Source organism: Thalassophryne amazonica, chromosome 22 (genome assembly GCF_902500255.1).
Source record: "Thalassophryne amazonica chromosome 22, fThaAma1.1, whole genome shotgun sequence".
Classification (NCBI taxonomy): domain Eukaryota; kingdom Metazoa; phylum Chordata; class Actinopteri; order Batrachoidiformes; family Batrachoididae; genus Thalassophryne; species Thalassophryne amazonica.
Genome location: NC_047124.1, coordinates 4,429,944 through 4,457,576, shown reverse-complemented (window position 1 = coordinate 4,457,576; position 27,633 = coordinate 4,429,944). Strand labels below are relative to the sequence as shown.

Here is a 27,633-nt window from a genome sequence, read left to right as displayed (position 1 = left end):
TTTCAAATCTGTTTTGAAAACTGTGATTCAAAAAGTTAAGAAACTGCTGTTTTTTTCCTGGGTTCATAGAGACATGAGTTTGACTTTTTAGAAATCGATAAAATAAGACAAGTTTGTTCTAGATATGAACGACACAGCCTGTAGGGGGCGATAGCATCAGTTTTTAATTTTTTTTCTCAGCTTTCATCATTGAAATGCTCATGTGGAGGATTTGTGAAGCTGAACAGATTTTTTTCACATTCAGTTAAAAACAATTCAATATGAAGAATAACTACTATGTTGTAGTAATATTTAATTATGACACAAGGGCTGCATGTATTTAAAGGAAACTCAAATTGTTTATATTGAAATGTATCTGTGACATTTTCATTTTTTAATTTTTTTTTTTTTTTTTTTTTTGCCCTCGTGGGAATGTCTGGCCTTAGCAAACGTGCTGAATTTTATTCACAGCATAAGCATTTTTCCTTCACATTCTTTGGCACCTTTACATCATTTAGTTTTCATTCATTTTTTATTCTCCTTATTTGTGACCTCTGGAGGTTGTCCTCCTTTACGTTTCATTAATTCTTCATCAGCTTCTTTTCCTGTGTTTTCCCCCCTTTCTCTCCTACTTCTTTTGTCCTTTTGGTCTTTCTCCTTGTGTCTCTTTCTTCCCACTGTTTGTTTGCCTTTTTGGTTTGCGGTTCCTCGTCTTGTTGCCCGTTGTCGGGTTGATTGCGTTCTCCTCCTCCTCATCAGCTGATGAAGTGAAGCTGTTTGTTGTCGTTGAACTTTTATTCTCTCTCTCTTTGAGTCTCATGGGGCTGCGTTCAGACACATTCGGCAGTCCTGGAGCATTCGTTTGAAAAAAAGGAACTGTTATGCTTGAATCTGCACCATTGTCACGGCAGCGCTCAGTGGTGGCAGGGGTTCGAATCAGAGACTAACACTGCTGTTTGATCCCATCGAGCTGCGTTTAGGAACACCACAGACTCCTGTAGTGCTACAGAGTGTCGACTTTAAAGTGTGGTTTTCCATTTTTAATTTTTTTATTTTATTTTATTTTTTTAAGTTGAAGCCCAGAGGCCTTAAAAGCACCAGTTTGACTGTAGGTGGCACTGTTTGGTTTATGGTGCAGGCTTCACAGATCTGTAAAACTTTGAGAACCCTCTGAAAAGTGGACCTAAGCCTAAAAGAGACTTGAGGATAAATGTAAAAACATACTTTTCAGCTCACAACCACCCTGTGCAACTCAATCATCCTCAGATCATCATGGCTCAGATTACCATATTTTCTTGAGTACAAATTGCACCTTTTTGTTTGTATGTGTAACTCACTTATTTAACAGGGTTTCCCTGGGGTGAGGTTAACAAAAGACAGGAACCCTGTGTAGCACATGTGCACATCACATCATGCGCTGTTACTTAACATAAGGACTTTAAAATAAAAAAAAAAGCAAAATTAACAAATAACCGTGCATTGGACAACATATTGGATGTTATTTGATACCAATAAACATGAGTACACCCCGTGACCCTTAATTGAAGTACGTGCTTGAAGATGAGTACATTTGATTTTATTTATTTATTTATTTATTTATTTATTATTAGCTTTTAAGGTTTTTGTGTATTGTTGCAGTGTGAGTCTATTAGTGGACTTTATTTTGTTTAGTGAGTACTTTAATAATTAGTTCATAATAATGATAGTAATAAAGCAGTTTTTTGCCATATTCGTTGAGCCTGAGTATAAGTTCCAGGACCTCCCTAACTAGTTAAAAAAAAAACAATTTATACTCAAAACTTTTTTCGTGTTTGGTTATGAGCAGGGAGTCTGGCCGAGCTCCCAAAAATTTTGAACATGTTAAAAACAGCTGCTGACCTAACTTGCCCCTCCCCCAGTGAGCTGTTAATGAGTTTAGGTGAGGCCCAGAGGTACCCAGCACCGAACCTGGTCAGGTGTAGTAGCACCTTTAGACCCAACCTGCCATACCAGAGTACATCATATTTCATACTGAGAACTGGTGACATTAATTCCCCTGGACGGTCCGGTGTGGATTCAGTCTGTCAGAAGTGTGTATCTGCCTTCCCACTAACGCTGTCCAACATCATATCATCACATAAACACTTTGGTGCTCCACTTCCTTTATTTATTGAAAGTGTGCCTGCTTGTGGAAAACCTTTAAATGTGTGTCATTTTACTTTTTCACAGTCAATGGCTACATAGAAGGAAATAAAAAGCTTTTTTAAAGAACCAAGCTGACAGAAGAAAGCGGAGGACGCTGTGAGCTAACGCTAAGGGTCGAGCTAATGATACTGAAAATAAATCAAACAGCATTTTCAGGCTCCATTATTCCGGCAGAGGAAAAGAAGCTCTGTCACCACACACCAACTGCAGATTGGAGGACAAGTGTCTGATTTAACAAGCTCCTCTAAATAACACCGCGCATGAATTATTCATAACTCAGCAACTTTATTTATGTACCATTATGGCTCCGAGAGCAGACATCAAAATGTGTTTCAGGTTTATAAATAAAATCCATGAATGAATACGCCATTCAAAGGACAAAAAAATATTGCAAACATATAAAAACAGCAAAATGTCATTAAAATCTTATTTTGTTTGGAATATTAGTAAATGGAGAGTAAATTAAGGTGCGATGGTCGAATGTGGAAATACAGTGAAATTCTGCTGCTTTCTGTTTTTTGTGAACTTGAAAACTGCGTCATACTCACCCTTTTGACTTTTGATATGTGTAAGTAGAATGGCACTTCAAGAGCATGTACCTGAGTGACAACCAGGGCGCTGCAGTGAGATTAAGAACGTTATTCTGCATGGATGGTTCTGAATGTAGAGTTTATACACGGTTAAAAGTCCCCTAAATGCTGCTGACAGATTCCCACAGTGTAAGTAAAGTTTATTTATATAGCACCTTTCAAGATAAAATCACAAAGTGCTTTAAAGGAATTTAAGAACACAGAAATAAAAATGCAGAAACTAAAAGCAGTAATGACATAAAACTAGTTAAAAGCCTGTCCAAATGGGTCTTGAGCTTCTTAAAAATTCTAACAGAGTCCACGGAGTGTGAGTGTGTGTGTGTGTGTGTGTGCGTGCGTGCGTGTGTGTCTAAAGGTTTTCTTGTGTTTAATAGAGCCATTTTGCAGGTCCACTCCTGTCAATCATTGTGTTGCCAGGCAGTGGTATTGATCCCATGGTTGCCGATGGCAACAGATGGCTGTTATGGAATTGGTAAATCACTCTATCTGATTCGGTTCAAACCCCCCTCCTTAAAAGGACGTATTGATTGCAGAGGCACAAAGCGGATTCTGTGCCGTCTGTAATTAAAGTCTACTTTAATTAAAATTACAATCATTTTGCTCAGAGCAGGTTTTTTTTTTTTAGAGAGGTTCTCTGTGGGTTTTTATTTCAGAATTAAGTATTTAGCACTCAAATAACCATTCTTAATCTCAGGAGCTGGCTGCGGCGTACACGTGCTGACTTTATGACTCTGTACAATCTGTCTGAGGGGGAAAGCGAGCGTCCCAGATGTCGTCCTCGTGAGGACAGGACGATTTTCACCTCCAAACCTTCACATTTTTCCTGTAACTGGTGATAAAAATCATTTCTCTGTTAAAACTGGATCGGTCATAAATGTGCCACATAACGGACGCTGCAGACGTTTGAAATAATCTCCTGTTAGATGGCAACACAGTGTTAAAAAAGAAAGTTTAAATTCCTGTTGTAACAGGAATTAATGATGCTATCATGAACTAATTAATGAAGTAAATCATGAAATAATTGTACTTCTGATTTTATTTCCACACACCAAACTACATAAGCATGTGTTAGTGCCTGAAAACAGTGTATGTTAAAAAAATTAATTAGAACATCATGTTTCCACTGCTTTGTTTCTGTTCCACTCAAAGATTCATGGTAATATTTGACCAAAGACACTCTCACCAGGTTCTGAAGTTTGATTTTCGTGTCGACAGCTACCTGAGGAGGATTGAGGTGACGTAAACGTGTCTTTCTGCCCAAACGAGATCTTAGAAATGTCTGTATTTTTACAATCATTTCAGGGTCAGGAGAGGGTTGTATAACAGTCTTACCCTTTATGACATCACAAAGATCTGGCTGTTATTATTATGCTTATTGCTATTGTTAACTTGAGATGCAATCAGGACCGCAGTCATGTGGTCGTTACAGCCTCATTAAAGGTCTACGGTCCAACTGTCCCTAACGTGGTTCCACATCTACAGGTTATGGACACATATTTGTGAAATTCTGGGAAAAACAGTTCCTGGCTCCTGACTCAAGCCCTGGCATGGGAATGCACGCTCTCTGTTCCCTTTTACTTATTTTTTTGTTATTATTTATTTTGTTTATGGCAGAAAGGTTGCTAATTCCTTTTTACCTGCTTTTCGTTGTGTGTGGAAATGTTGGTGTCTTAAAAATGACTCTTTAAACATTTAACCTCTGGCTGTGAGGACGACACACACACACACACATACACACACACACACACCCATTGAAGCACTTACACTTGACTGATGCTCGCTGAACGTTTCTCTCTCACTCTCTAAAAGGCAGTGAGCGTCGCTCATCCCGTTTCCCGCTGACGGATGTGAAATGACGGCTGCTGACCGTCACTTGCTGCCGCTAATGTTTCTGTATCTGATAACTGAAGCAATAAAACTCAATCTAATTCCAGTCACCGTAACTGACTCTCAGCTTCCTCTCTGTGCAGTTTGCTGTGGCAGGTGCCGTTAACAGTCGCCGTGGGCAACACATCCACCGTTTGCTCCAAGAGGCTCATCTGGATCAACAACAGAACGGGTACGGTGCTGCACAGGCGGCACCAAAAACTCTCTGAAAGTCACCATAATCATGATTTAATTACCTTAAGATAACAAACTGCTGCCGTGAGACTATTTTGTCACGGTGCTGTCTTATCATTAGAAATGAATTATCTCATTATCTCAGATCTGTGATTTGTGGTTAATGAAGCGAAACATTAAAATTCAGCGGTTTCCTTCTTTTGGGAGAAAAAGCTCGGCTCAGCGCTGTTTCTGTCTCTCTCAGCAGTGGGAATAAACTTGCACGGTTTCTGCAGAAGGAGAATAAATTTCAGTCTGGCTCTATTTTGGGGGAAATAACGTTTGTTATTTCAAGACAGAGAAGACAAGAGTGCTGAGGTGAAAACGTCTCACGTGGGATGCGTAAAAATCAGAGTAAACCACTGTTGACTCTGTATGCAATGAGAGAGAGCCACCAGCTGAGGGCGCTGTTATGTGATAGCTATTTTGTGCTGTCAAATGAATAATTTGTCATCTTGAATCAGTCATTATGAATCACAAATTCAGACATGAGAAGTAATCATGAAACAGCCTTTTCATTTTTACCCGAGGCCAACATACGGCCATCGGGTATTGCGAAGACCTGGTGTCCATCCGTCTGTCTGTCCATCCGTCCGTCTGTCTGTTCATCTGTCTGTGCTCAGCATAAGTCCAGTCCTGTTACTGCCACAGTCTTCAAACTCACAGCAAACATTCTTAGGACAAAGACCTTGGACAAGTTCGAAGATGGCTAACCTTCATGTATTTTAAGAGGTTTAAAAAGTCGCCTTTTGTTATCTGATCCATTTCGTGCTTGAGTGACGCGGGTGACAGCCAATTAGAGTACAGCTGCACTGTGACGTCAGTTGCTGGTCTCTTCAAAACTGCTTCGTTTTGTGTGTTTATATACATGTTTTTCATATATTATGTAAAACCTAATGAGAAGTAAGCATTTCTAAAACTGAAAATGCTGTTGTTGGAACCTATTAACACCTCTGAACTTATTTATAAGACATTTTACGGAGGTGAGCATGGTGACGTCACTTCCTAGTTTAGTGACTTGCTAACTGCTTTGTTTCTGGTATATTATGTAAAAGCAAGTGAGAAATAAACACTTCTAAAACTGAAAACACTGTTCTTGTAACCTGATAACACCTCTGGTGTCATTTACAAGAGATTTTGTAGACATTAGCTTGCATGCTAACTTTTGCTAACTCAAAACTAACTGTGTCTCATTGATATTAATACATGCAAATGCACAGAGGGTGATCTACAAATATTCCTTGATTTGCACAACATGAACAAATGATGATTTGATTTGAACATGTACAAATTGTACGTAAGACAATAGGATCGTAATTAACTAAACAACTGCAAATTATAAATAACACAATGGTCAAATGGGTGAGGGTATTTTAGCATTGCGTTATATTTGAAAACGCTGGCGTTGCACATATTTTGTTCAGTGAACTTTAGTGCCCTCCACAGGAATTATTAATTAAACAGTGTAAAATACATCATTTGACGTGTGCAGAAATCATTTTGGGAAAACAAAGTATGAGTGTATCTGGACGTCTGTCAGGCGTTGCATCGTTTTTAGCAAACTGGCTTTTGTGCAGAACTCGACATAGCTCTATTGTATCGTCTGCATATGGGCAGAACATAATCCAACCCTCGCGCAAAGTTTTTTTTTTTCTTTTATGAGCATAAAACTCATAAAATTCCACCAGTCAGCTGACTGGTTGTTGTGTTTTGTCCCAGAAACACACAGAATCGGCCAGATGGGCGACGACATGTGGCTACTAGGCAACATCAACCAGACCGGCTATTTCCGAGTGAACTATGACTTCCAAAACTGGAAACTGTTGATTCAGCAGCTCCACACCAACCCTCAGGTATACCCCGTCTCTGTCTGTCTGTCTGTCACACTGTGCATTATTGAGTGTCTTTCCTCCATTTCAGGTAAAATCTGTGATGATGAGAACCTTTTAAGCTAAATGATGGACGGTTACCAGTCGATCTATAAAGTCCTTGGCTCTGAAGAAGTCTTTGTACTGTCAGAGGTTTTTGCTCATGTTCTTGCTGTGGGGCTGCTGCTTCAACTCAGACAGTGAACAGAAGACACACAGTCTCCCCCTTGTGGACATTATAAGTCGAATCCTGACACTGTAGCCATTTGCATCAATTACGCTCTCATGGCAGTAATGATGATTATGAGAGCAACAGGTCCAGTGATACCACCCCCAGATTTTAAACTATCAGGCCTGTGGAGAAAATGCTACTAATACTGTGTGTTGCTATACGTCTTCAGAAGATACCAAATTAAAGTAATAATAATAATAATAATAGTCACTCAGTTCCTGTTTTTGTCTGTTTCAGATCATTTCCGTCGGGAACAGAGCAGGTCTTATCGACGATGCCTTCAACCTGGCTAGGTGAGTCTGGGTCAGGTTTTCCTTGCCTAGCTAGAGCCCTGATAACGGTACACCTGGACTGTTGAGTTTAGCCGACGCAGAGCAGGAACCTGGCTTGGGATACAACTGCTAAATATTTCCTGGCTGTCACATCTTGAGGTGGATGTGGATGATTTTGGTTTTCAAAGTACGAATCGATTGGCGTTGTGTGAACAAAATCGCCGCACGTATTTCTGCATGCATAAGAGAGGAGCAGCGTGAAAAATGAATCCAGAACAAACAGAGGCCGTCTGTGATGAACGAGGGATCAGCAGAGAGAGAGAGAGGCAGAAGAGCTTGTCGTTTTTCATGGTGATGTCTCTCAGCCTGAAGCCTTTTGAACACTGTAACCAAACTCTACTCTGACACCCACTCAACAACTCCACAACCTCTCTGGTGCCGCCATCTGTCCTTTGTCACCGTGAATGAGAAACGGCTCTGCGCAGTCGTGGTGAACCCTGCGCTACAAGGTAGGAGCTCAGCGAGAGGTTTCCATCTGCACCGGGAAACAAATCCCGACTAAAGAGCCATTAATATTCACACTGACGGCAGCCTGCATGTGTCACCATGGCAACGTGGCTACGCCTCATTAACAGACAGAAGGCTCCGCTTCCGTTCGAGGTCGTGTTCATGGTTGTTGTCGATATCGAACAGCAGGCAAAGATGAGCTGCAGCTCAGGAAGCATTTTTACCTTCACTGCGCCCCCTGTAGCCAGAAGACAGTACTGCCATCGACTTTCTCCGTTCACAGATCAGCCAGGGCTCGATAGATCTGGATTCTTTCTTCTTTTTGTTTGTTTGTTTGTTTCCTGGCAGTTTTTCCGTCATTTCTAGGGAAATAAATGAGTAATAATTAGCTTCTGTCTGCTGTAAAATAACATCAGTATCACCTCATGACTGCCTGCCAGTCAGACTGAACTAATCCAGATTAAGGAACCCGCCTAAACCTGGTGTGAAGTGATTCACCCTGCGTCTTTTCCCCACTGACAGAGCTGACTTTTGAATTCATAAAACTTTGAGTTCTTTCCTGCTACTTCATGCACCATGTGCACAACTTTCTCTGTTCTGGAACAACTCAGTGGACTTCTCTGAAGAAACTGTACAACAAAAAGATGAAGTGGAATAAAATTCCAAAATAAATCACGTTGTAAGTACAAACCATAAAAAATAAAAATGAGATTTAACAGAAACTTATGTCCTTTCACTTCCTGAATCTTGTCCCAAGGGGCTGTTTGTAAGGCAAAGTGATGACGCAGCCTTTAAGCAGGACCGTCTCCACTGGCAGTGCCACAGCGCCACCTTCCTTCAAGGATAATATGGTGGAAGAGTTGTCGGGTTTTTAAATCTGAGTTTCTTCGAGGTTCATCAGTGGATTGTTTCTTGCAGTAAATCTGTATTATCTGTATTCATTCAGACGATGTCTAAATCATTGGCTTTGACACAGACGCTTATCTTCTGGAGGGTGTTCTTGATCTGGCCGAAACCTGAAGTAACCTCACTCTTTTGAGTGACAGAAAGCTGCATTTGGAAGACTTTGTGTCCTTCGTCCTGTTGTCGTGTGACACACCAGAGGCGCTGGTCTGCTGTCCTCCTTCTCTCTGCCTTTGGAATGACATTATGTGGAGTCGTGCATGTGGCGCTCCATTTGGTTAACTGAAGTCACAGTCGAAGCTGATTGACTGGAGAAGGAACGCGCGCAGTGCGTCTGTACTCCTAAACAGTGATGGATGTCGCCTCTCTGTGTGGCTTTTATGTGAGTGTAGCGGTCCCTCGTTAGCTGTCCACTGAGCCCTGCTAATGGCTAATGGACAAACAATTAACTGGCCCTTAACGATGTTAACGAGTTAATGAGCTTGTTAAGGCAACCGAAGAGAGTGACAGAGACTATAACCAAGAGGGAAAATTGAAAATCTATAATCTCTTCATTTTCCAGAGTCTGACTCTCGTCTATGAGCCGGAAAACTCCGCTGCAAACATATCGATGACTTGGTTCTTCTTGAATCCCTCACTTCACTTCTCCTTTTGGGGGAGCAACTAAGAAAGAGCACACACATTAATATTAGGTACATAAAAAAACTTAGAAAGATGTATTAAGACTGAATCAAACCCAAACAAACTGCAGTCAGCCATGAGATGTCCGCGGCACTGACAGAGGAGAAACAAAGGGATCTTCTCGTAATTTTAATTATCCACGGCTCTCGTATGCGAACACAAACTGTTACCGTTTCTTCACCTCAGCAGTGTCATACATAACTTATTATACAGAGTGTCTTCACTGGCTGTTTCTCAGCTGCTGTTCTTCAACATTAAAGCTGAACACACACATTCCTCTGGACATGATTCAGACCACCCAACCCCAAACTGACACCAGTTTCAGAGCAGTCCAGACCACCAAAAATCAATGAAGCTCTTGGATCAGAGCACTTGAGACCAAATCAAAGACTATTTAACATACTATGAACCCCAACAATCAACCTGAAATCAATCCAAAGCTCATTTGGTTTGAACTGTATCCTGAAGGTGGCGCTACAGGAAACTCACGTGCTTCAATTAAAAGGTTGGCTTGATTTCACAGTTTTTAGGTGAGCTTTGATTCATGAGGGTCTCGGGGTTCTTTAAGTTTCAGGCTGTTGCTGGTTGTTTTCCACAGTGCTTCAGGACTTTGTACATCTGAGAAGTACTCGCTGGAACACTGAAAATTATCATGGGGGAACAACAACCTGAGGGTGTGTGTGTGTGTGTGTGTGTGTGTGTGTGTGTGTGTGTGTGTGTGTGTGTGTGTGTGTGTGTGAGTGTGAGAGAGAGAGAAAGAGAGAACGACTACAAGCAAACGGTCCAAACGACTCGCACTTGGCAGTTTCTAAGCACTGGGTGAAGCACACAGGTGACGGATGGAAGAACAGACACCCACTCCTCTGTGGATGGATGGGGTTTCCATGGTGACCACCTTCTTGGTCTCTGCCTTCCTGTTTAGTCCTGTCAGTGGATAAACAGGAGGTGTCTGCGGGCGGGATGGATTATGGTAATGTTTCACAGGCCAGGTGCATGGTGGGAATGGAGATGAGTGTGTGGGATTTGGTTCGGCTGAATATGAGGCAGATTATGGAAATACGATAGACTGGATTTTAGAATTTCCGCGCTGCAGAAGGATTTAGCAAGACTCCTCTTAAACAGATTAACTTCCTCTCGAGCTCTGGGTCTCTTAATTAATTCACTTTGTTAAAGTCCCTGATTTGACGCTGATGCAAAACGTCCAAACAGTCTGACAAACTATCAGAAGATGACGACGCAGCTTCACGTCTAATCTCAGAGCAGGTTTCGTCTCGTTTCTCACCTTCCATCCGCACTAAGCTGGTGCTTTTATCACTCGTAATTGGGGCTTTTTGGAAACTTTCTTCAGCCAGGCTCATTCTGAAACGTCAGCCGTGTTAGTGTGGAATCTTGAAGAAACCAGTGTGTAAGCCTCCTCAGACGGTTACGTTGTCCCCACTGAACACCAAAAAGTAGAAGAAAACCAGAGGATGTATCATCTCTCTTTCTTTGTCGGGCAGCCTCATTAATATTCATGAGGTGTGGGAGGGACTCGAGGATAATACAGGAAGCCGTTAAATGCCATCTCCTCCCAAACATGTTGAATGTTAATGAATTTACAGAGGAAAATTATTATTCATGTTCCTGTGAAAGTTATGCCGCTGGTGGCATTTAGAACTAAAGATCAGATCCAGATTATGATCTGGTTTCAGACTGAATTTATGACCCACAGTGCACCTCTGTCTGCCCTGTTTTCCTGCGTTGTCTCACAAGGTCTTTAGGAATGTTTCTTCGGACCAATTGGTTCATTTGGACCACTGGTTAATTTGGCCCAATTGAACTGATTGATTTGAACGTTTTACACAGTGCTGTTCCAATCTGGATCAGGACTCATTCCCACCGGGTGAGAGTAGTTTTTGGGTTTTTTTTTTCTGGTGAATTCTTTAACATCATCGCACCTGGTGACTTTTTGAACGCCCTCGTCTGTTAGCCAGCGACAGAGGTTCACACTCAGGACAGGACGTGTTTTTATCAAAGTGTTTGTTGATGCTACGTCAGGCAGCGTACTGATGATGTCAGCACCCATTTCTGTCTGTCTGTCTCTCTCTCAGGGCGGGGTACCTCCCACAGGGCATTCCTCTGCAGCTGATTGGCTACTTGCCAGATGAGGCGTCCTTCCTGCCGTGGCACGCTGCCAGCCGAGCGCTCTACCAACTGGACAAGCTGCTGGACCGCACCGACGAATACAGCCTCTTCAGTGTAAACAACCAATCAGTCAATCAATGTGTCGGTCGATACGTCCGTCAGCTGGCTAACGGCGCGGCAATGGCCGATTAATGCTGATGGCTGACCGTTAACACTCCGTGATGTCTGTGTGTGAGCAGGACTACGTGCTGAAGCAGGTCGCCTCACGCTACCATCAGATGGGCTGGCCAGGGAATGGCGCCAGCAACGAGGGCAACGTCCTGCAGGCGTCCTACCAGACTGAGTGAGCAACACACACACATGCACATCAGTGTTCTTCCTCCACATCTTTATCCTGGCAGACGGCTGAGCAGTCGAAGGGTTCAGTGCGTTGCCCAAGGACACCGAAGCGTTCAGCCACCCTGTGGAATTGAACCCGCTGCCCCTTCAGCTGGCGGACAGCCCGCTGTACCAGTGGCGCGAGTGCTCTTCAAAACAACTTTTAGAGCACAAAGAGGTCTTTGACGCCTCCCACAGGGACGGTGATTGAAGTTCCTCAGATGTTCACTGTACAGAGTCCTCAAACTGTCCTCAAACACACGTCACTGCTAATTCTGCTGCTACCATGAAAAAAGGCTCTTGCCAAATGAAATGCAGCGATGAGGTCTTCTCCTGTCTCGCTTCCCTCTTTCGTCATTAGCATCATTGTTCGTTGTTGAGATGAGGGGAGTTTTTTCCACCCTACATCCCCTTGGGACATGGAGGAAAATACCTCTGAGTGATGATACACAGCATTTTGATGTGAAGGAATTGAGTGAACCGTTTGTTCTTCTTTGTATCTTGTGGAGTTGCTTGTATTTCCATGTGGACAGAATCCGCTGTCTACATCATATTAGCTTAGCTTATGGTGAACATAGCATAACACCACCTATGAAAGCTGACTGCTCCTAAAATAAAAATGTGGCTTCTTGACCATCCTACTTTTACACATGTCTGAGTGTATGTTAGAATAGTTAAATGAAATGTTTCCTTCCTGTCTTTAGGGAGCTACAGCGGGAGCTCATCATGTTAGCTTGTAGCTTTGGGAACAAACAGTGCCACCGTCAGGCCATCGCCCACATCTCCAACTGGATCTCCAGCAACAAGAACAGGTTTGAATTCACGCACACAAACATACGGTCAAGAGAGAGAGAGAGAGACACAATATTCATGTAAAGTCACGCATGTTTGTAATTATTTATGCCCCTAACATCAGCACCATCCACGTTATCCTGTAGCTTATGTTCCTAATAAAGTGGCCAGGGAATATATTTTTAATGTTTTAACTCTGATTAAATATTACGGCTGTCACACTAACTAGCAACAGCAGGTTTATGTATTTTTAAGGCTTAACTGGACGTATGCAGCATTAAAAAATTGTGAGTGTGTGACTTTTGCAGCTTGAGAGGTTTTGATGTATTCATGCAAAATGAAAAATGATGGACATCAGTGACAGGATTTAATATTTCAGGTGAAAACTGACAGTCTCACAATATGAAGTTGGGGGGGCATGTCTAATATTTACACTGTTTCTGTTTTTCTTTAAAACTTTAAAAGACTCTATGTGCAGCGGCGGCGGCATCAGGGTGACAGCTCCTCTTTGTTCACCCCTTCTTTTCATGCTTCCTTTCCTTTCTTTCACCCGTTGTCTTTCATCAGCTGTTTTTATTCCCTCCGGGTCCTTAACGAGATCAGCAGAATTAGATATCAAACGGCACATTAAATGGAAACAGATGCTGGTGTTGTGTACGGGATAGCAGGCACCCACTTGAACAAAAAACAAACACTAAATTAAAAACTTGTTTGCTCTTTATTATTGGCTCTTCACTAAGGAACTAGTACCTAAACTAAAGAGGGATGACCAGTCAGCAAATGTTTGAAGTACAAGGTGGTACTCTGCGGTATTCCAGAGTCTACTGGGATGGAGCCTCTGGGCCAGTCAGCAGTGACTGGTCCGGTACTAACACATCAGAAGGTGGGAACTACCTGTGAAGTCTCCAACCAGAGACAGGACTCAGAACCTCTGACAGGCAGGGATCAGTTCTGCAGTAGCATCAGTCGGCCGATTGCATTTTTTTCTTTCCAGGCTTGGTTTGGACTTGTTTTATTTATTTCTTTCACCAGATGGACACAAGATGACAACAACAATAAAAAATGGATCTCAACGAGAAGCTTCTGTGTGGGTCGTCGAAGAAGTCAGCGGATTTTTCTAGCCTGGCTCCTTGCACGACAGAGGTGTCGTTGTCGGCATCCCTGTCTGTGGTCATCATGAGTGACCAGGACAAGAGCGAGTGCTTCTGGTACCTCACATGATGCTGTATGAGCAAATGGGCTCCTCCTGGATCTGTCTGATTGGATCTCTCTGGTTGCTTCAGGCTGACTGGATCTCTCTGGTTGGATCTCTCTGGTTGGTTCAGGTTGGTTGGATCTCTCTGGTTTGATCTCTCTGGATGGTTCAGGTTGGTTGGATCTCTCTGGTTGGTTCAGGTTGTTTGGATCTCTGGTTGGATCTCTCTGGTTGGTTCAGGCTGGTTGGATCTCTCTGGCTGGATCTCTCTGGTTGGATCTCTCTGGTTGGGTCAGGTTGGTTGGATCTCTCTCTGACCTAAGGAGGCCTCAGCCACACTTACTAACTACCTGCATTGTTCTTCCACAATGAACAATTTGCAGTTATTTTTTCTTTATTAATGATTTTAAGTAATCATAAAAATAATTTTATTTACGTTGACTGACCGTTTTGTCCCTGTTAACACTGGCATCTTTACCAAAAATTGGCAATTCCAACTAGAATCCAATAAACCTGCTGATGGACAAACGGAGCTGAAACCTCTCAGATAAAGCTGCGTTTAAAAGCAATGCAGATGGTAAAACCCGGTCCTGATAAATATCCCACTGACTGCTAAAAGGCTGTGGAGGATGTTTTATGTCCCGGAGCTCCGTCTTCCTCCCTCTCAGTCCTCGGCCAAATCAAACTCCCACACTGACAGTAAATGTCATTCTGCCATCTATCTGCAGTTTAAACGTCGCTATGAAATTTAAAAATCAATCTCAGACTGCTAAAACATTTAAGATGTCTCAACACGAGGTCAAGTGAGATCTGTCCTTTCAGCTACACCTTGTAGAAATCAAGCTAACAGGTTAATCCCATTATGGCTACAACCTCGCTATGTGTACGGTCACATTTGTCTATTTTTTTCTTCAGTGTTGTAGTGAAATGACTGGAGGCTTTATCTTGTTGGGAGGTTTAGTTTAGTTTTAATCCTCAAACACAAACGTCTGTCACAGTTGCATGGTTTTCTTTGTTAATTGGGTGAACACACATTGGCAGAATAGATTATGAGTGCATAAATAAGGCTAACAAGCCAGCTACATGCTAACTATCCATACTAGTCAGTTTGGTGAACCGTTACATCAACTTGGCTAGGCTAGTTAGCTCAAACACTACTGTGTTATTGTCTTAAAACAATCATACAAGGGGATGTCAAAAAGTTTAGAGCCTCGCACATTCTTCCCAGTCAGATATGTCAATGCATCACACCTGATCTACGTCAATGTCTTAGCTACTTATTTCATGTAGGATCATACTGCTTGCTTCAATTGTTGACTCATAACACTGTGTGGAAGAGACAAACCCTCCAGTGTCTGTCGTGGCATTCTGCTTCACCAGGACAACGCACCAGGGGAGGTGATGGTCTAGTTGTTAAGGTGTTGGGCTTGAGACCAGAAGATCCTCGGTTCAAATCCCCACCTGACTGGAAAATCACTAAGGGCCCAAGATGTAGAGTTCTACTGATCGGGTATCAGTGACTGGCAAACTAGATGGAACAAGTGTATGGAGTTGGAAGGGGACTATGTTGAAAAATAAAACATTATAAATCCAAATATCTTGCTCTTTCTGTTTGAGGCTCAAAACCTTTTGATATCCCCTCGTACTTCTACTGTCCAGTATTGTCTTACACCTGAATGTTAGTTGCTTAGTTTTTGGGTTTCTACTTTTTCTTTTTTTTTTTTTCTTTTTTCTTTTTTTTTTTTGTTGAAAAGCTCGTTGTGACAGAGCTATCTAGTATGTTGCCATTTTGGACTCTTTGCTTTCATCATCTGGTAGGTCCACCAGTATCGAGAGTACTTATGTTCGTGTGATTTCACGTGTCAAAGATTAACTGCTGGCAGAAATATTCTCACTGGTTCTTTTTCTCTCATTTCTCCACTCGTTTCTGAGACGGTGCTTCTGATGGACTTTGTCCGTACAGTCTGGTCCTGACTCTCCTTTTCCTTCAAGTCTTCAAGGCTTCATCACGGCGTTGCTTTGCGCCATGTGGCTCCACCGCGACGTGCGGAGGAATTCCTCTGCACGTCTGTCTCAATGTGCCGAAAAAGTGCTGATGTCCACGTCTTCTGCAATTTCTGTGCTAGTTAGAGGACGTCCCAGATAAAACACAGCGTCCAGTTTGGAAATGAATGGCACATTCCACTGTTACAGGAGTTCTTGTCATGGAAAGAGGAGCGGAGGAATTCCGCGCGTCGCGGTGGAGCCGCATGGCGCAAAGCAACGCCGTGATGAAGCCTCACAGGACATGTTCTGGCATGTCCAGGCTCATCCACAATTTCTCGGTTAGTCACACGACTGAAAACCCACCGACATCCGTCTGAAAGCCATCTCTGATGCCCACGCCTTCTGCCTTTTTTTGTGGAAGTCAGACGACGTCCCGGATCAACAAAGCCTTCACGTTGGAAATGATCTGGTTGATTCAGCCTGTCGATCAGCGCTCGGAGCGCCGCGCGCTCTCAGACACTGTGGGCGGTCTTTAAACCGGCCGGAGCACTCCTTAATCTGTGTAATCCCCATAAAATCGTCCCTGAAAGCCAACAGAATTTTCCGAAAAGGTATCCACCTGGAGGTCTCTCACAGTTTCTGGAAAAATTTGATGCAGCAAAGCTCCAAATCGTTCAGACATTTATTCGCAATAAAAATCCGACGAGAGGGGTGGACCACTGCTCACACAAAGCCTGCTCACAGGCGAATGACGCAACCGACAGGCGTGAAAAAACTCACGCATGCGCACGAAGGTTCAAGCTTGGCTGATGCAATCACACATGATTCAAATCCATATGGTTTTTGCAAAAAATAAAAAGGTCCGATACTTTTCTGACAGACCTCGTATATGGTGAAATTAGACCATACTAATATATACTCAGTTGTGCCAGAAGAAGCTACATGCTAACTAGCAAAGATATTAGATTGACTGAGCTCACGTTGGCCTGAAAGCTAATCCAGTCGCTGTCTAAATAATTAGTCAACCATCATGTAAATTAAATGTCTCAGTCTTACTGCTTTTGGTCATGTAGGATTTTGTGAAAGACATTATGTTTTGGCTAGCTAACGTGAGTGCCGCTAACATCTTTTCAGCTGTGTCATGGTGGATTGTGATTGGATGCTGGTGTGGTTGTGTTCATCAAAGTTGAACAGTGTTGTTGGAGATGGTTTTGTGGAGACGCTGTGGGAAAATGAGGGAGAAAACGTCGAAACAGATTTTCTTTGAGAAACATTCCACTCACTGTCCACAATGTCTTCATCATTCCTGTGGGTGTGTCCTATTAATTTTCCTATTATTGTCCCCCCTCTCCTGCTTGTCACTCTTTCATGATCCAATCTCAGACAGCAATGAAGTCAAATGTTTGTTTTCATTCTTTAATATGCTCAGACACTAAAGCCTTTACTCATTAGAAGCATGTTGCCAGATGTGCTTTCCTGTAAGTTACACCCAACTGTGAATTCTGATCCCGTAGGATTCCTCCCAACATCAGGGACATTGTGTACTGTACCGGGGTCAGCCTGATGGACGAGGACGTGTGGGAGTTCATCTGGATGAAGTTCCACTCGTCCAGTGCCGTGTCGGAGAAGAAGATCCTGCTGGAGGCATTGACCTGCTCTGACAACACCTTCCTCCTCAACAGGTGCTGCCTCATGTTTGTCTTTGTATGTTTTAATCCTCAAGCAGCCATCGCCTTGATGGCCACCACACCCAGACTTTGCTGACCAGTACCCATTCACAGCTGGGTGGACTGAGACAATGTGGGTTAAGTATCTTGACCAAGGATACAGGTTGGCCATCAAAGCCTGGCTTTGGCTTTCTGTAGAGCAGGTCACTGAGTGGATAAGGAGCAGGCCTGCCAATATGTAAATAATGGGTTTGAATCTCACTCACACTCCCTGTGTCCTTGGTCAAGATACTTAACCTGCATTGTCTCAGTCCACCCAGCTGTAAATGGGTGCTGGTCTGTTCTGGGGAAGTAGCCTTTGTTGGACTGGCATCCCATCCAGGGGCAGTCATGGACTCTCATCATCTTAACGCTACTGAATCTGGAGATAAGTCACCAGCACCAACGGGCCTCATGGCCTGTATCAGACTTACTCATATCCTTATGCAAGTGTACTAATAGCATACTGTTTAGGATTATATGTCCCAGGTGTCTTGCGAACTCCTCGGGATGCCCCCGGAAGAGTTGGCAGAGGATAAGGAAGTGTAGGATGAGCTGCTTGGTCTGCTGCCACTATGATCCAGACCTGGATAAGTGTCAGAAAATGACTGAAAGCAATACACTTAAGAGATTATACTCAAAGTATATTTATCTTGTACTGACAAGTGCACAGAGGAGTTTTAGTGCACGTGTAAGCATATTTGGCGTGTACGTGTACTTGTACTTCAGTGTGCCGTTTACTGACAAGTGCACAGGAAAGTCCCAAGATTTAGGGTTAAGAAAACTGTGTGTGTGTGTGTGTGTGTGTGTGTGTGTGTGTGTGTGTGTGTGTGTGTGTGTGTGTGTGTGTGTGTGGCAAGGAGGTCTATAGGATATTACATTGCATTGATCTGGTGCCCTTTTCATTCAGTATGTTGCCATGGTAACAACCTGGAGGGGAAGGATTTATTTATGTATTTACTCAGTGTGTGTGTGTGTGTGTGTGTGTGTGTGTGTGTGTGTGTGTGTGTGTGTGTGTGTGTGTGTGTGTGTGAGTGGGTACACATCTGAGCTTTTCCAGCCTCGGACTATTATCAAACTGAAGGGGAGCTGCTGAGACTCTTGAAGATTTGTTTTTGTGTTTTAGCTGTTGTCAATGTTTCGCAAAGATCCTCAAAACCACCGAACACAGATTCTATCTTCAGCACCATTACAACTGACTGTCAAACGGTTTTCTTCAACTTTTTTTTTTTTTTTGCCAGTACCAGGCTGGATGGTCAGGAATTGCTGGGAACAAATGCACGGTTCAAACAAACAGGTCTGGTTGTGAAAGGACTTTACTGGTTTGGATATCAGAGGTCGGAACATGAGTAGGCAGTCCAGAAAAAGCAGCAATACAAAAATCATCAGGCAAAAAGTCGTGGTCAAGGCAACAGGCTGGAGGTTAGGAACACACAAGGAGGCAGGACTGTGGAACACAGGAACAGAGCTGGAATGAAGGCACAAGACACAACAGTCTGGCGAAGGACAAACACACCCAGTGATCTTATATAACCCCAGTCATGAGCAGCAAATCACAAACAGGTGTGCATGGAAAGCACCAGAGCAAGGGCGTGGCCGGAGAGAGGGAACCACCCACCACCAAGAACCAAGAGACAGACAAGAGAGATAGAGACAGACAGACCCAAGCAGAAAACAACCCAGCAAGAGAATAAACATACAAAAACCAATGAAATGAGAAAAATAACAAACAGATCAGAGAAAAGAAATAAAAACAGATAACTAAACAAACTCAAACCCTGACAGTCAGCGTGATGACTTAACTCTTCTGAAAAGAGTGGAGGTATCAGCATGAAGTGAGACCTCTGGCACAGAGCAAAGGTGGGATAAAATGCTTTCATGTTCTCCTTTATGGTTCCCAAAACAGTTTGTGACCTTTCTGGATTTTTAAGCCTCTCAACACTTTAGTACAAAAGTGGGTTTTTTTTTGTTTGTTTGTTTGGAGAAACTGTGTGAGAGTCTGAACTTTGACCCGGCCCCCGTCGGAGTGTGTTTTAGCTGCGGCTAACCGCCACGCTCTGTGCAGCCCATCAGCACGCTGAAGTGGGTCAGTGTGCGCTATTGATTTTCTAGCTTCAGAAAAATGTCACCATGCCGCCAAATCACACACATGCGCACACACACACTCACACGTACACACACAAAGAGCGAGAGAGAGAAAGAGCAACAACAAACACACCGATTGGTCACACAGGAAATGCTTCAGCACAGAGGGATTTTGGGAAAAAAGAGAAAATCAATTTGGGGTGGGGGGCGGCCTTCATGAAAAGATGACACCTAAATGCACGGAAACGTATGAGAGCAGCAGAAAGAAGAAAAGTGTAAACGGCGCCCAGTAAGTCATCACTTTTCCTTTTCTGGCTCTTGTTGAGAAGAGCTCTGTTCTGAAGTGTTTCCACGTTAAAACTAACGAGCACGTCTTCCTGTGCCGAGCAGGTTCCTCCAACTGATTAAAGAAAACACTTTTCCCATTTGGAATATTTGAACTGAGTGAGAATTTTTTTTTATTTATTTTCTCTTTTTTTTAATCAGAGGAGATGTAAAGAAAAACTGAAAAATCAGATTTTCAGTTAGAACATCTCAGCTTTCTGTTACGATTTGTTTGTTTGACAGCTTCATTCTGCTGTATGTTTCTCATAAATAAACAATTCTCAAAGAACAAACAAAATACCTGAAGGGTTTTTCAAATTTTATTAATTTTCCTGTTCACTTATTTTCTGCCATGTGATATACCAGCTGCTGTTATCTCTGTTTACTTTAACATATTATTATTATTTTTTTTTTTATTATGGTTTCTGTAAAAAGGTTAGACCAAAAAGCCGACCTGCTTGGGGGCCATAATAAAGCAAGAAGTGTTTCAAAAGGTGGTTTGAATTTTCAGTGCGCTGTGTCTTCCAGGCTGCTGAACCTGTCCCTGACCTCTGACCTGGTCCCAGAGCAGGATGTCATTGACGTTATCATCCACGTGGGCCGGAACCCTCAAGGCCGGAGTCTGGCCTGGAAGTACTTCAGAGAGAAGTGGGACATCCTGAATGCACGGTGAGACATTTAACGTGCGATCAACACGTTCCGCCCAGACGCCGTTTGGTGTGTTTATATTTGGACAAACGCACGTTCCTGATGCAGGAATGGACTAATCTCGTTTAATCCTGTTCCAGAAATAATAAGTGAGAAGCACACAGCAGAACAGGAAGCTGTCAGCTGGTGATGTCTAGTTCTGTCAAAATGGGGGAACCACATCCAAAACATTCTGTCATTCCAACCCAGTTCAAGTGACTTTGCTGAGAAAAGTTTGGTTGATGTCCAAATATTTATGGAGCCAACGGTACATTTGTGGCACCAACGTGCAGGTTTTGGAGGCCTGCAGACGGTCAGACGTGCTCACCGTCTCTGTGTGTCTGCTCAGGTACGGTGAAGCGCTGTTCATGAACTCAGAGCTGATCAACGGAGTCACCGAGTTCCTGAACACCGAGAAAGAACTTAACGAGGTAAAACACACACACACACGCAGAAATGCACCCGAGCGTCGGCAATTAAAAACATGCCAGAAAAAGACGACTTCTGAAAAGCTTCTGATAATTTCACATCCTGGATCAGTCCAGAGGGCCAAACATATGCATGTGGCTTTTTCTTTAAGTGCTGCCATCTTGATGGTGATTAAACTCCTGTGAATGGGTTTTGTGCAGAGTGAGAGCATGCAGAGGAATTAACAGTGTGCACCTCGGATTAAACAGGTTTTTGTGTTGGCCGTTTACATGTGAATGTGCACTTAAAAGAACATTTCAGACGCTGCCAATGTGAGAACTAAAAAAGATGGAGATGAGTGAAAAGACGGTGAAAAATGTGAGTTTACAGAAGAAGACGACAAAATGTCAACATGACTGCTTCCAAGGTGCATTCAGTCCCAAATTCAGGAATCTTGAATCTTAAGAAGTGTGGAAAATGTATCTTCTTATTGATGCAAGTAGAGCTGAGTTTGGTGTCACAGAATCCTGGAGATAAAATCACATGACTTGCGTTTGTGCTGAGAGACTTTATCCAGTTTGACCTCCAGCTACTAGAATTGATTCTCTGATTAGTAAAAGTCAAAGGGCCCTATCTTGTTTTTTTTTAAGCTAATCTTAAAGTAAGGTGTAGGGTACACAGTGGTTTTGTTTACTATATCTTCCAGAGTGTAAGTTGCGTCTGTCAAAAAATGCCACTTGAGATATAAAACACAAGTTGCAGGACCTTCACGACTAGTAAAAGGGGAAAAAAAGGTGACTTACACAAAAATGCAGATGTCTCTTAATTAAATGTCTAGGTGTTTTGTGAGCAGCATGAAATAAAGCCGTCTGACTGTCATGTGTCTTTCACTTTAAGATCGGTGTGTCAGTGTCAGTGAACCTGTCAAACCCTCATCATGTTGTTATTAACTTTTAAAAACGTCTCCTCCTCCTCCTCCTCCTCAGCCAGCGTTTTGTCTTTGATGACTCACCTTTCATAGTGGAAACATTCTCTTTAATTACCGGTCTTGCAAATGAAGTTTCCCCGCTAAAATATTTCTCTTTGATATTTCAGCTCCAATTATCAAACTTTAAAGCAAAAGTTCCTCTTTCATTATGAACCTTTTTAAAAGGCAGTTGGTGTTTAATGTTTCACCTTTTTCTTGCTGGGATGATTGTGTTTGGCTCTCGACTTTTAAAAGAACATTTCCATTTGTTACATGTCAAATATAATGACTTCCTGCTGCTTTAAGCATCTCAGTTTTTGGTCCAGTGTTCGCGCAGTGAGAATGTTAACTAAAAATATCACACATCTTCTGCCCTTATCCAAGATTTTTAGTTGTTAAAGGGGAGATCTGCTGCTACACAAACTGTGTCCTAACAGTAAATGGCAGTGGCTAGCATCAACAGTAACCCATGACCACATCGTGCTAATGCTAACTGCTGATAGCATTTTTTTCTAGTACGCATGTTCGTAAGACCCACCCTGTTAACTGTTTACTCAAAAATGAAACCGGTGTGCTTGCGACATGCAACACCTGCCCTGGCCAAAGGGGCAGCAGAGCTGTGCAGATGGTAGAATGGTGGAAGCCGTACAAAGAAGAAGAAGAAATGACCATCACAGCAACAACAGTGGAAAGCTAGCGGGAGTATCGGGGCGAGCTAGTCGATATTAGCAGATTACACCATCAAACATACCATCAGATGCGATGTGACATCAGCAATGGCAAAGGGAACATATTTTGGTGTTAGGTAGAGGTAATTCAGCTCCAATCTGCCCCCTGGTGGATATTCTGTATATTTGAACATATACAGGTCTGGTTGCAAAGGTGCTTGCGACGTGCGTATTATGCGGACACATTGAGTGATGAAGTTGAAACAGTGCAAAAATTCAAACCTTTGGGTATTTTTTGTTTCATAAACATGTAAAATTATGGAAAAACTAAAGAAGCAAAAACACTTTGTTTTTGACACAAAGGTGCCTCTATGTTGATGTTGGTGTGGCATTGAACTTTGACTCTGCATGATGGTGGACTTCTTCGTTTGGTGTTCGAGGGGGTAGTTTTTGTTGCTAAGCAGCGGGTTGGTTAAGAGTTTGAGTTTATGCCTTCCTAAGTCTAATATCTTCTTTTCTATCATCCTTTTCCTTTCATCACATATTCCCTCTGCTCCTTTCCATCTTCCCTTCTTTCCTCACCTCTTCCTTCCCATCATCCTCCTTGCCATCTCTCTCTGTTTTCCCCCCTCAGCTAAAGGAGTTTATCCTGTCCAGCGGCGTGGGGGCGGGGCCTGCATTGCCTCGAGCACTGGAGATTGTTGAGGGGAATGTGCGCTGGCACCGCCTCCACCGGTGGCAGTTCTACCAATGGCTGCGTAAAGGTCCAAACCCCGCCCTCGGCTAACATGGCGCTAGTCGAGCTTGAATGCAGTGACTGCTAAAGAAATGCCATTGTGTGCCGCTAGTTTAACGATAGCAGAATGAAAAAAGAACAAAAAAAAAAAAACATGACTGAAGCGTAAAACCGGCGGCTTCTCAACTGCATTTATTTTTCTTCTTTCAGTAAAGTGTTTTTAAACTTTTAGTTTTTTTTTCTCCAGAAGGAATATTTGTCCAAACTCTTAACTGCGGTACGAATAATCAAAACGTGACTGACTTGCTCGCTGCTAGCTCGCCCTCACTGTGGTTTACTTAGCGCCAGCTCGCAGCTAGTCTCAATAATCCTGACAACTGATGAAACCTAGACAAGAGAATTTGCTGTCAGATTATAACGGCAACAAATATTCAACAAAAACACCAACACAATGAGCATTCCTTTAGCTGGCTATGTTAGCATTCATTCAGTTCATCTTATTCATGTGGGAACAAATGATGCTGTTGAAATGAGGCCCGTGTGTCGGGTTCAAGCCTAAATCCTGCTGGATCAATCCTCATCTTGCTCTTGGTTTTCCAGTCACTGTGATTTTAGGTTTTGTGCACAGTTTATAATCATAATCAATACAAATTTTTTTTTTTAAATGAACAAGAGAAAAGAGAAGAAAACAGTCAAACAAATTTCACACACTGATAGAAGATCACAGATACATCTGAAGATGCTTTTCACCTTCATTGACCTTAAGTGAGTGTAGCCTTGGCCAAGAGGGGTCAATGTCGTCAGGCAGTACCCATCTTTCATTGGGTGTTTCGACCCTCATCCGCAACACCCTCCCGACGGCGGGTCGGCTGAGTTCCTGCCCACCTTCCCCTCCTGGCTTCCAGCTTAGCTGCTCTCTCCTGCTCCATAACCAGCAGCAGTCTCTTCCTGCTGTCTCCTCGTCCCACGAGCTGCTCTCTGTCTTTGTTTCCTTCCCCGTCATTTCATTGGCTGAGTATTTTCCACGCTGACTGAGCAGGGAATCCTCTACAGCCGACCTTGACCGGGAACAGCCATGCCTGCCATCCTGTCCCCCTGCCGTCATGCAGAAGGTCTTGGTATTTGGTGCTTCTGTTCAAACCCCTCTTCCCATGATGCTGTAAGTTCTATGAGGTTGATCTTTTTGCCTCTTCAGACCATAGTACCACATCCGGCCTCAGGATTGCCTAGACAGTCCAGGGGGAACTGCAGCCTTCCTCCCAGGTTGACCTTCATGTCCCACGATTGGTCCTTTAGTAGCAAACCGGTTCTTGTTGTTGTTGTGGGTGGAGGATTTTCTCCCTCCCTTACAAACTGGACTGATGTTTTCTGAAGTGGTTGCCTTTTCTTTTTTTTCTCTCATACTCAAAGGTGTTTGTGAGTGTCATGAGCACCTTGTTGTGGTGCCACCTGCACCTTCTTGAGTGAGTGCTGTTTTACCCCCGTACAGGATGTGTGCCATGGTGCCCCTCTCCCCACACAGCTTGCACAGTGGGTCCTCTCTCATGCCCCACTTGAACACGTTTGTTGGGGTTGGGAGGGCGTCATAAACTGAAAACAGTCAAACAGGTTTCACACTGATAGAACACTTTATTAACCAAAGAATTGAGCAAATTCATAAAAACAAGCATTGATGTTGATGTTACAACAAAAATAACAAATCGCAAAGTGAACATACTTCAGCCCAGTTACTTTTTCAAACAAACTTTTTATACAGATACTTGATGTTGTTTCCAAAATCCACACACACAAAGAAAATATTTCCCCATTTTTCAGTCATATATAAGTCTTCACTACGTTTCACAGTTGTCTGTTTTTCAAATATATACAGAGTCCGATTTGTATGAATTGCCTTCTCACCAGAATTGACAGCAATTCTTTGACTCATCTATTTGTGGAATTAAAAACCAAGTCTGAGGACTATAAAGTTTATGAACAACCAAAGTGACTGACTGGAATCTTGACTCACAAAGCACAACAACAGAAATCTGAATGAAGCACATCAGCTTCAGCCGACTGTATGACTGTCACAGAGAGAGAAGTTCCAATGCTAACTTGTTTTGGGGTTGGGGGGGGTCGGTATTTGGATATCATTTACTACATTTTTCTTCCTTGAATGAATGAATACAGCAGCACAAGTAGATTTAAAGTAGAAAAAAAATCCCATTTCAGAATCATCTACTTTATTTGATCATCTGGAGTTAGATTTCATTATATGCAGATGATTTTTTTGCTTTTTGATTAAGAACTCTGTTTTCATATGAAGACCATCTGTCATGTGTTAAAAAAAAAAAGAAAGCTTGTTGTAAGCGGATGTCGACAGCGGCTGTGACAGAAAGGACAGTGTGATAATGCTGGTTATATACTTGCTTCCTCGGTGCAGTGAAAAGCACTGGTGGTGCATCACTTTGTTTGTGCTACAAACGGTAGTACTCATTTTTGTCACTGCTGTTGGTTGTTTTTAGCCATTTTCCGTGGTAGGTTTTGGTGGCAAAATCAAAACTTTCAAGTGTGACAGAACATATATTTTTGACAGATTAACCAGTTAGCTGATTCATATGACAATGGTCTGTGCAATTTATTCTGCAAAACATCTTTGAAGAGTATATATGCTCTCTGGGTTTGGGACATATGTTGTCTTCTCTCATTTGTTCCCTTTTATAAAACACTAAATATACTGCAAAAAAAAAAAAAGTTGGGGGAGGTGATGTTAAGATGGTTCTTATATATAATGTGAACAGAGCTAAATTAATGAACTGGTCGGCATGCATTCATACTTCTCTTCAGTTTGGCAGTGGAAATGGTCTCTTACGGACCAATGTGTCATTTGGATATCGCGTTCATGTTTGCAGAAATTATTTGTTTATACCTCTGCAGTGTCTATTTAAAATGTTGTCCATTAGGGGACAGGTGTGAGTGATGTCAGAATTGAGAATTTCCAGTGAACACACAGTAAACACCCAGCATTTTTACTTTCTGTATTCTGCTGTATGCTGATGATTCCATTGTTTCTCTTCAAAACTTTTTTTCTTAATGATCAGTCTTTTTTTGGCTAATTTCACATTGTAATCCCTATATGTTGCATCGTACAGATGCATAGTGGTAATTTCTGATGACAGACACTGATGCTTCAGAGAAATGCAGAGTACACGGGGTAGCCATCATGCACAAGCCAACATAATGAAAGCAAGTATATAATCAGCTGTAGATGTTAATGTCATTGCAGTGGATCCTGGATTGCGATTAGAAACTGGAGGTCTGTTGCTTTTATAACAGATAAGCACAAGTACTTTGAATTCTTCAAAACAGGAGAATCAGCAAAATATGGGAGCTTACAGTGTGTCTGAATTTATGGCCTGATAGTGTTGACAGCCGCTACGGCTTCTCCAACATGAAGGACACAGCGCTCAGAGCCTTACGGACTCCACACGCTGACGGATTCAGCAGTGTGGCAGATATTTACAGCCATACCAATGAGTGAATTCCACCGCTTGAGTGAAATCTGGTGGTATGAAGGACACTGGAGTGCAGCTTCTTTGGCATGACTGAATTTGACCATATGGGTTGAAAAACAGGATTTGACACAATGACGGATTCTACAGATGGACAGATGTTTGAGTCAGAAGGATTGTAGAGAAAAGCAGACTACATACAGCATGAAGGGTTTTCCAGGTTCTGTCAGCCTTCTTCCCTCCTCACAGTTTTAAATATAAATGTTACTGATGTTGCATCAGATCCACAGAAAGACGAGACTCGGGGCGTTCCGAGACGCACACAAAGAGCTGGAGACAAATGCCTGTATAAATTCTTGAAGCCAGATAAAGGTCTGGAGGTGAGACTATCACGGACTCAGAGAAAGGACTCAAATTAACACTTGACCTGTGTGCGTGCTGTGGGTCAGAGATGCTAAACCCTCTGAGACTTTATCAAGTTCTTTATTCTGTTTGATCTGATGTTAATAATTGAGCCATATATGAATTAATGGGCCTGCCTGCTTCTATACACTGTGTGTCCAGTGACATGTGTGACAATGATTTAAGGAAACTCAGACGTTTGTGATGATTAACAGGATGATTATTGATTATGATGAAGACTCTGAGATAATAATTAGAATTATTCAAATTATGGTGCTATTTATTCTGTGCATATTGACCCTTTATTGTCCTGTAAAGGAAATTTGGTGAAGCACAAAACAAATTGGTTCCAAGTCAACTGAATGATG

The 27,633-nt window shown here is 42.6% G+C and overlaps 1 protein-coding gene and 1 long non-coding RNA gene across 2 annotated transcripts in view; one reads left to right on the top strand and one right to left on the bottom strand.

Moving 5' to 3' along the window:
* The window catches only part of trhde.2 (thyrotropin releasing hormone degrading enzyme, tandem duplicate 2), a 203,567-nt gene extending 180,069 nt beyond the window's left edge, over positions 1-23,498 (top strand). Inside the window, 10 exon segments of the mRNA XM_034163107.1 lie at positions 4,724-4,812; positions 6,573-6,706; positions 7,191-7,246; positions 11,407-11,554; positions 11,680-11,783; positions 12,523-12,630; positions 17,306-17,473; positions 20,435-20,575; positions 20,943-21,024; positions 23,271-23,498. Of these exon segments, the coding sequence (XP_034018998.1) occupies positions 4,724-4,812; positions 6,573-6,706; positions 7,191-7,246; positions 11,407-11,554; positions 11,680-11,783; positions 12,523-12,630; positions 17,306-17,473; positions 20,435-20,575; positions 20,943-21,024; positions 23,271-23,423 (1,183 nt within the window). The 3' untranslated portion in view covers positions 23,424-23,498.
* Positions 7-24,743, bottom strand: LOC117503847. Its single transcript, XR_004558684.1, has 3 exons — positions 23,599-24,743; positions 15,512-15,530; positions 7-20 (listed from the first exon to the last, which is right to left on the bottom strand). It is a non-coding gene; the product is annotated as an uncharacterized LOC117503847 (long non-coding RNA).
* Between the last annotated feature and the right edge of the window lie 2,890 nt (positions 24,744-27,633).